Source organism: Buceros rhinoceros, unplaced genomic scaffold (genome assembly GCF_000710305.1).
Source record: "Buceros rhinoceros silvestris isolate BGI_N320 unplaced genomic scaffold, ASM71030v1 scaffold4277, whole genome shotgun sequence".
Taxonomy (NCBI): domain Eukaryota; kingdom Metazoa; phylum Chordata; class Aves; order Bucerotiformes; family Bucerotidae; genus Buceros; species Buceros rhinoceros.
In genome coordinates, this window is record NW_010423784.1 from 32,121 (window position 1) to 41,643 (window position 9,523).

General features: G+C 47.1%; 2 protein-coding genes across 3 annotated transcripts in view; one reads left to right on the forward strand and one right to left on the reverse strand.

Moving 5' to 3' along the window:
* Window positions 1–1,623, forward strand: part of CC2D1B (coiled-coil and C2 domain containing 1B) — a 33,500-nt gene extending 31,877 nt beyond the window's left edge. Inside the window, exon 24 of the mRNA XM_010140523.1 lies at window positions 1,328–1,623. The gene's annotated coding sequence lies outside the window, so the exon portion shown is untranslated. The remainder of the gene's footprint in view (window positions 1–1,327) is intronic.
* Window positions 1,624–4,607: 2,984 nt separating this feature from the next.
* Window positions 4,608–9,523, reverse strand: part of ZFYVE9 (zinc finger, FYVE domain containing 9) — a 34,959-nt gene continuing 30,043 nt past the window's right edge. For both annotated transcript variants that reach the window (XM_010140525.1, XM_010140524.1), the window contains 5 exons: window positions 8,988–9,068; window positions 7,487–7,649; window positions 6,235–6,340; window positions 5,917–6,093; window positions 4,608–5,079 (listed from right to left, as the gene is read on the reverse strand). In XM_010140525.1, the coding sequence (XP_010138827.1) occupies window positions 4,918–5,079; window positions 5,917–6,093; window positions 6,235–6,340; window positions 7,487–7,649; window positions 8,988–9,068 (689 nt within the window). In that variant the 3' untranslated portion in view covers window positions 4,608–4,917. The remainder of the gene's footprint in view (window positions 5,080–5,916; window positions 6,094–6,234; window positions 6,341–7,486; window positions 7,650–8,987; window positions 9,069–9,523) is intronic.

The window sequence follows — 9,523 nt, forward strand, 5'->3', positions numbered from 1 at the left end:
GTCAAGAGTTAGCAAGGACTCTTCTGCCCCTACCAGAAGCTAGAGAATGGCCTTCGCTTGTCCCAGGAAAGTCTGTTGGACTTCGTCTGAAAGGGGAACTCTTGGAGGCAGTCTTGCTTCTGGATACTTGAGACTGCCGGGCAGGGGAAAACTGCACAGCGCAATACAGGCTACTGCAGCACTGCGCCTGGTGCCCACTGTGCTCACAGCAAGTACAGAAGAGGAGATGTGTGCTGCCAGAGGGGCTGGAGAGTGGGAGGATGAAGGCGGGTTTCTCTGCTTGCCAGCCTCTACGGAAGCTGCTTGGTTTTGGAGCTTGTCCTCCTTTCTCATACTCTGCTTTTTAGTTCACAAATTCTCCCTTCTTAAAGCAACACAAAAGCAAATAATTATAAAAATTCTGATGTCTTTTTTTGTAAAGTGATTTTCTACATAAAGTTACTGAAATTCAACTCCCAGAGGTCCATCTGCCCATCGGATCTCTAATTCAACCTACTTTTATGTGTGTGTCTGATGTTTGAAAGAAATTCAGATTAGTTGGACACAGTCAGTGATACCCTGAAACTGGACCCCACTTCTCGCACAGCTTAGTGTCATAAAGCCACGGAGAGGACATGGGACTCACGAGGGACAGTCAGTTCTCTCTTGGATGCGCATGGCCTGCAGTCATAGGGCAGTGCTACTGGCGGGGGTGTGCCCGTGTCAGTCCCTTCCGAGCAGGTATTTACTGTGCTGTGACAGCACACAGAGCCCTCCTCTTGGACCAGAACCTTGCTATGCCAGCCCGGAACGAACCTCCCTTTCCTCATGGAGAACAGCTGATGTATAAACACAGAGTTCTGAACAAGTAAACCCTCTTCCTTTGCTTGAGCTCTTGAAGTCTCTGTGCTCCCTCTTCCTTAGCGTATTGTTTTGCTTTCCTGTTACAAAGGGCAGCTTCACAGGGACATCACCTGTTTGCCACACCTTTGCTTCCAGGTTGTCTTAGATGTTACAGACTGAGAGGTCTCCTGTCAATACACGAGTCTGAACGTGTGACACCAAAGGGACTGTTTGTTGGGTGGCGACTTCTCGACAGCCAGGGAGGTCAGGAAGCTTCCCGTGAGCTTTGCAGTTAGGGGCACATCTGATGGCTGTAGCTGAAATGCCATGACTGGACACCTGAGCATTTCCAATCACTGGAGCTTAATAATTTTGCTCCATTGATTTTTCTAGCTGACCATCCAGGGAATTGATGTCAGCATTTTACAGATGATGTGACCTTGAATTCTGAACATCTGCTACGTACTGCATCAGTTAACGTTGGTGGTTTTCGTTTGTTCCCCAGATCCACTGGAATGTTCGAAGACGTGGGATGAACGTATGTGGAACGATGCTGCTAGCTGCAAGCACCAAAGATGTTAAACGAATGCGCTACTGAACCTAATGTCTATTTTGGTAACAGCCATAGTGCTTATTAATAACCTTAAGGCAAACATAAGGCTCTGGAAATTTGCTGCTGCAGGGGTTTGTTACTAGTCTACACAAATAGACGGAATTGCCTTAACATGGGACTGCTCATGTAGCACCAGGATGAATGTTACATTAACTATGCATAGTGGTGTGTGAAAAGTTCAGCCCCTTAAAAAGTCCCTGAGGCAGCACAAAAACTTCTCAGTTAAGTCACAGGTAAGACCTTTACTAGAATTTATGTCTTCTGGTGTACGAGCAGCCAGCATGGTACAGTGAACAGCCTGCTACTGCTTTTCCTGCTCTCTCTTATCAAGGCCTGTTTGGGTTTGGGTTTTTTTGTTTCCTAAAATAGAGGAGAGAGCACTCAGGCAGCAATCTAGCGGCAGCGTGTCCTCCTCTACGCATGCCACTGCAGCATGGGTTAAATGGGATGTTGCCTTTCAGAAGAAAAGAATGCGACACTTCTTAGCAGCAGGTGTTTACAGACTGTGTTTTTGTTCTGGCTACCAGCTGCCTGCCATGCTCGCTGCGCTGCTTGTTCAGTGCAGCCCAGGTACTGTGCCTTCATCCTTTATCTTTTTTTTTTTTTTTTTAATTTAAAAAAGGAGAAGAAGAAAGTCCACTAGACTCGGCTGCTTCCCAAATGTTCCTTGTATTTTTACAGAAAAAGGCTCTTACAGCTCTTCTACAGGTGATGGGGGAAATGGCTGTTCTTTGTCATGTAGAGAACTGGATGATGACTGTGTTCAGGAACACTTTTGATCAACAGCGTACACAAAACGGTACCAAATATGTTTGTGTTTTTAAATCTCTGTGAGCTAAGAGAAACGACTGATCTCAAAGGGGAGGATGTGCCGGAGCGCTCCTGCACGAGCTGCTTAGGTGGGTGGGTTTGTAGGCAAAAGAGAGTCCAGACAAGTCAGGCAGCGCTGCCTCTGTCTTCCTGAGCAGATGAAGACAATACAGTGTTTAGTTTTTAATTTCAATAAATTTAATATACAAAACTACATGTTGAAAATAAAAATATAATATGCAGTTTTTTGCAGTGTTAACTAACTGAATTTTAAAAGTACAATTTTTTTTTTCTAAAACAAGTACTCATTTCTTAACAACATGGTAATTAAGGTCATTTAAAAGGCTATGGTTGAAGCAAACGTGTCAGTCACCAGTTGATAGTGTTTTGCACAAATGTAATCCAAACTAAAAGACTTTTGGGGCAAAGGAAGAGAAGATAAAGATTTTTTTCACCTCTTTTACTGCATTATTAAGCATAACAGTGCAACTCAGGTAACTGGAAAGCCGCTGCTGTGGCAAAGCTGGAGTGCAGGCTCTAGAAGGGATTATTCCTTAAGTTTCCAGATAGTGAATGGTGCCTGCACTGCCTAGTGCTGGGCCATGTCCCAGAGGGTGCAAGAGCAGCGTGCAGAGGGGAGTCCCAAAGTGACCTCAGTCCTGCTCCGCTGCATGAATACACAGGAAGGCTGGTGCCTGCCAATAGCTGAAGGTTTGTCCATCGGGAAACATGAAGTAAGCCACACTGAGCCAGCCACCTTCCCCCAGACACCAGAGCTGAAGGTTTCACTCTGCTGTAACACTCACCCTTTACGGGCAGCACTGCGCTGCCTCGTGCTGGCCAGATTTCAGTTCTGGAGTTGGACCCCAGCTCTGTGACCTGCCTTCCTCCAGTGCTGGGGGGGCAACAGCTGTAATTTGCAATACTGGATGGGCCAGACTTGTTTTCTTTAAACAGCAGTAGCTGTTTAATCACAAATGTGCTCTGTACATACACTGTGCTGTCTTACCCTCAGGAGCATTGCTATGTGCCCAGCCGATGCTGTGAATGTTTAAAAAACACAGCGTCAGCCTCACACCAGCCTCGCGCTTCCCTTTGTATTGGAAAGGATTCCTGTGTTACTCATGTACAGCAAACCCAACATCATCCCTGCTGCCTTGCCTCCACCAGAACTGCCTGCGCGCAGGGACACTGCAAGGTCTCAGATACTGTGGTCACCGTAAATTAGCCCTTCTCTTCCCAAATTATTTTTCTGTATAGACAGGATAAACTGTTGCTCCCTCCCTGGGAGGGACTCAAACCAGCTGTTTCGCGTGGCTGTGGCTAGGCAAACCAAACCCCTTCTCCTGTTTCCAGCTCTTCCCCCTGGTTAGCAGCTTTCTCTGGAGATGGTGAGAATGTGGAACCACATTTCCTCTGGCTGATTCACAATGCTGTGGCAGATGTGAGCAGCTGCTTTCCTCACTAAAGCCCTCTCAGGTGAGACCAGGAGCACTGGGCCAAGGGCAGGTGTCCAGAGCTGACCAGAAAAACCTTTTTCAGCAGAACATGCAAACCCAGCCGTCGACGCTTGTATCACAGGTAAGCTTGTATGTGGCGCTGCTAAGAGGAGGTGCAGGCTGCCTGCTATTACATGACACTAGTGTTACACTACAGCGTACAGCGAGGCGGAGACTTAAAGCTGCCCGTGGTGTTCCTTTTCCTTAAAAAGCAGGACCTACTGGGGAAGAGGAATGCGATATGACTGCACTTTGAGGTTATTATGTATGTCCTCTGCTTCATACTGATTTGTAAACCAAGTACAGAACAGCAGAGTCTTTTTGGGGCTTACAGAAATCTGCCGGGGTGACGGGTTTTGATAGCAAATAGAGGATAGACGTAAACTAGCCTATGACGTGCACACAAACTGCAGGTTACACAATACCGCTTGCAGCGAGACGCCTGCCCGTCGCCTCGTTCAGATGCATATGCAAATGTCGTTATGGCTCCGCACTCTTTTCGTCGAAATCTGCCGGGGTGACGGGTTTTGATAGCAAATAGAGGATAGACGTAAACTAGCCTATGACGTGCACACAAACTGCAGGTTACACAATACCGCTTGCAGCGAGACGCCTGCCCGTCGCCTCGTTCAGATGCATATGCAAATGTCGTTATGGCTCGGTAATCTTTCCGTCTCTCTCCAGGGCTACTGCAAACGTATTTCGACCAATAATCTGGCCAAAATAATGTAAACGTTACTTGTTAATGTCTACAGGATAACTACAAATGGCATTATGATGAGGTCAGAATGGAGAGCTTGGTTGTTGTTTCTTACATGTCCAGCTACAAACAGTACAAGAGTGGAGTTTCACTTTTTATTTATGCCCCAGCGATCTTTGCACCCGTTTGAGCATTTAGAGTACACGACTGTAAGTCTTCAAACATGAGCAGATTTCTAAACAGTAACAGGAGTGGAGTAGCTGCAAGGATAGCATAGCCATGTTGTAGGATAGAAGCTGCCCTGATCCTGTTTGTTGACAATGCATAGAAGATTTAGAATTATGGAACAACTGTCCCGCCCTCCCCCCCCTCCCCCAATAGTGTTAACAAAAGCTTAATTTTCCAGTTTTAAAGTGCAAATGATTCAGATACAACTGCTGCTGGAACAGGTCTGAACAGAAAATGAAGTCCTCTTATGAGATGTTTTCCAGAATATAAAAGATGAGCTCCATTATGACGGGCCCCTCACTCAACTGACATGCCCCTCCATGAATCACTGGAACTAAGGCACTGTCCAGGTCATTCATGTATTGAGAGGGCAGGGGCTGTCCATTGCTCCCAGCTTGATAACCAACCTAAAAAATACAAAGTAAGAGTGGTTTTTACCAAGTGGAGGACACACGGCTGTGATTCAGTGGGCAGGAAGGGAAGTGCTGTGCAGGAGATGAGGTGCCGCGGCTTCTGCCCAGGGATGTTGGGCACTTGAAGGGGAGGTAGCAGGCACTAAAGCGGCTTTTCCACTTGTTTTTGTTCCTCTCAAGTTCCCAGTGGCTGCCTAGACACAAGTAGCCTGTTTTTTTTCTACTGCCTTGTCAGAGCCGATCATTGAGATCCGCAGGAACCGCGCCCTGCATTAGCAGATTAAGTCACGCGGTGTTTAAAGGCTGGTTGCTGCTAAGACGACATGCCCTGCGAGGCAAGGCCAGCTGTCTTGCCAGGAGACCCTTATCTCTGCCTGTAGCCCTTGCTGTAGAGCGCTCTCGAGGGGACCTTCCATCTGTTTCTCTGCGTCATACGCAGTGTGCTCTTTCAAGAACAGCCGTGCTCGTGGATGGTGTTTTGTGCTTGCTCAAGAACACATGTAATACTCGCCTGTCACTAACTTGAGGTGAAAGGCCAGTTTAGTGTCTCCTCTGAGCGCACAGCAGCCCCACGGCTCGCGGGTCTCTGACTACAAAGCAGGTGCTGCCAGTGGCATATGGGGGTCAAGCCTGGTGTTGATTCAGGCTCGGCCCTGGCTTTGCAGAGTCAACAGATGGCCCAAAACACCAAACAATGGTCAACACCACTCGATTAGCATCTCATACTGGTACTTCTTCAACCGAGAGAATGGTTGAAGTGGTGTATTCCCTTTTTGCAGAACAAACAAGGGAACAAATCCCCCAGTTACACTGAAACTATTCAAGACTTACTTGATCCGAGTCCAGCGTAACACGCAGCCCTAGCTTAGTCATCCCATCTTCTTTCAGCAGTTTCAGGTGCGGGCAGAGCGCTAAACAGAAAGCCTTTGCCACGTTCTCAGTCAGTCTGCTGTGATCGGCTGGGTCGCTCAGACCATTATGTTGCTCATCATTTTCCAGGAAAAACACCTGAAGGAAAGAGTTAACACAGGACATAACAAACACTTGGCTTTACCAGACAAAAAGGTTACTGGAAAGAATACTCCGCTGTTACTGCAATCCCCAAATGCCGGGTGTGGGTTGACAGGCAGCTCAGTTTGACTGACTCACCTCTGTCCATCGAATGACCTTTCCGTTGGCCTTGTACTCTGAGCCATGAAATATCTTCACGCTTGTTATTGACTCCATTGATTTGCCGTCAATAGGGCTTACAACACTGTAAAAGGGAGGGAAAAGGGTAAGTTCTGACTTAGCAGAGACAGAGATGAACAGAACTATGTCAGGATCAAAGTGCAGCTCCTCTGCGCCAGCTGAATCTTCCACAGCTTCGCTGCAGGTTTTGTCGGAGTGTTCTGTGATTTGAACTGCTGCAACACAGCAGCTTAATGGTGCATGGACCAAAATCAGCCTCAGAAGGGAACCTAAAGGCTCCTCTCAGGATGCCAGAACCAGTGGTCTTGAATGCAACTGCTAATCGCGATGATGGTGCTGGGCCTGGAGCTCCAGGGCGAGCCGTCTTTCTGGAATGGGCTGCTGCAGGGCTGAGCAGGCGGGAAGAGCTGAGAGGGAGAGCGCTCCTGCTGCACCCTGCAGCTCTGTCCCTGACGCCTGCCCTAGTCAATATGCATAAACCAGGTGCAGGAAGGACCTTCCTGCAGGTTCTCAACAAAGCTTTGCACCAGAGCTGAGATCTCATAAGGTGCTTACACAGCAATGAGGCGTTTCATCATATGGGTTGTTTGATTTATTCCTTTGTAACCTCAGTGTGGGCCAACAATACCTGAAAAAGTACTTACACAGCCCAGAGTGTAATTACAGCCCCTAAGTCTGACCTGGAGAGGTCAGAGGTACTTCTGAAACTACAGAAGCACCCTTGTTTCTAGATGCCAAGTCCTTCAACACTGTACCCACCACAACAGCAGCGCTGACGTAAATACTTAACCTGCCATATAACACCGTTCTTTTGGCTTAACTATCAAGGGCCCAAATACACTGTTGATACTCAGCAATTTTATTTCCAGCACTACTTAATGCAAACCAAGCACCCGGAGAGCCAAGTGACCACAATCTGCAGGGTTCAGCACCGAGTGTTGGAGACAGATCAGTGGTTTCCAATAACTGGATATTAGCAGTGGCAAAAAATCCATCACATTGACATCTTCCTAAATTGATGCCCCAAAGCTCTTGTATCTCAATACCATTTTCATTACATTTACTTCCATCTTATCACTCAAAATAGTGGCACAGACTTGTAATTCCTATTGATTTGAAGACTCCTGCGCCTTATTAAGATCTGTTAAAATTTTTAACAAATACAGTCAGTCACCATTCAATGATGTCAGGCAATTGCTCCTCTACTTACCCCTTACTAAAGTTCTTATCATCTTCTACCCACTGAATATGAACATGTTCCTGAGGATCTTCAGCATCTACTTTGCCACAAGTGATGGTGAAGTCTTTCATCTCTCTCAAGGCCTGCCTCAAAGAGTCCATGTTCTCAGCAGTTATCTGGACCATTACTCCATCTAGGGAACCAAGAAATCCTCTTAAGCCAAGATAAGCCACACTGAACACAGCCTATATATATATATATATAAAAAAAGAAAGAAACATCCTTCCCCTTTTGCAACAGAGAGGTTAAACAGCTATTTTGGGAGTCATAGGCAGCCAGGCACCCTAAGACCATTTCTGAACTCTCTGAATCCTAAAACGTGGCCCTGATGAGCATCGATTAGGGAAACACAAGGATAATGTAAGGTCCATCTACCAGGTCAAGACAGCTTTAGCAATGGCCACTTCAGTTTGCCTCAACACTTGACCCCTGCTCTAGGCAGCCCTCAGAAACCCCCTGTGACCCCTCCCTTCAGCTATCGTCTCTCCTGGCACTGGAAGCAGCACTCCAGCGATGATGGAGCTTTTGAGAAGTCAACACTTGCGTGACAGTGGCAAAAGATACAGGATTTGGACTGGACCAGTGTAGATCACTGCAGAAATAAGTCAGGAATGATACACTTGCGCTGCACACTGACTCCTTGAATCCCACCTGCACCACCGTCTTGCACTAAACCACCCACTTAGCCACTGAATTATATAATAACCCACATACAGTGGCCTACAGTGAGATGGCTGCACTTCAGCCCCGGCTGACCGCTCGCCCATGGCCTGCACACGCACACAGCTGCACGCTCTCAAGCTGGGGCAGCTTCAGGTGTTCCTGTGCGTCTGTGGAGCTGCACTAACTGCACATCTCATGCACAGACTGTGAGGAGCACAGGCAAAACGCTGCTGTCTGCACTGTCACATCTGCGGTGAGCTTAGACTACAAACTGCTGTAGCTCAGCTAACAAACCTGTGTGCACAGCCAGCGTTTTATTTCTGTGATATGACAACTGCTAAAAGAAGAACAAACCAAATCAGAGAGGTACCAGCTCAACAGCCTTGACTTGTCATGTTCTCCTCTGCCTACATACAAGCATACAAACAAGGCACATTCATCATCTTGCATAACGCAGAGCTGTTTGGGAACGGAGTTGTTTAGCAGGGCTTCCTTCCTGCTCGGTGGATTACGCATTCAGTACTTCCTAGGCTCACCACTGCCTCAGTCAACCCAGACCAGGGAACTGATGACCTCACAAGCCAGGTATTTTGTATCGCACCCTCATTTTCTTGTGATCTTGTTCTACAGCATCTCGACAGGTTCCTCCTCATTAAAGGAAATGGGGGGGTATTTTGGCTAAAAAGTCAGGTAAAGCTGAGGCAGCAGCTTGATTCAAGTGCCCAAGGCATAACTGCAGAGCTCTGCTCTCTCCAGAGCTGAGCCGTGTGAAGAGGGAGGCAGTGTGTTCTCAGCCAGCCGTTCTTACCTTCTACTATACTGGATTTGGCAAGGTAGCCTGAAGACGCTTTTAAAGCTCCACTGAACACAAAGAAGCTGGCGCCAGTCACTGCAACAACAACAACAACAAGAGTGATTGTATTTTTTTTGCAAAACAGTGCCTTACACACGAATCAGGTATCGCAGCTCTACCATCCAGCGAGGAGATTAACCCAAATCAGGACAAGTGCTGCTTAGGGGCATGGTGACTTTAATGCATATCCCAGGCTTGGCTGTGGACCGGCAAATCACCCAGTTATTTCCTACACTGGACAACAGTTTTTGTCAACTGTGATGAATGCTCCTATTTCCTCACACTTCCTCTCCCCACACACACCTCTAAGTTTCAGCACTACTAATTTAGAGTCACCAAGCACATAATTAACGTTTAAATGTTCCCACACATCTGGCAAAGATTGAGTGAGCTGTTTATGGATCACAGTGTTACACCAACCCACTGGCAAGGCCACAGCTCAACTGAAAGTAAAATTCTCTTAAATGACCACTTAGCAGCATGAAATTCCT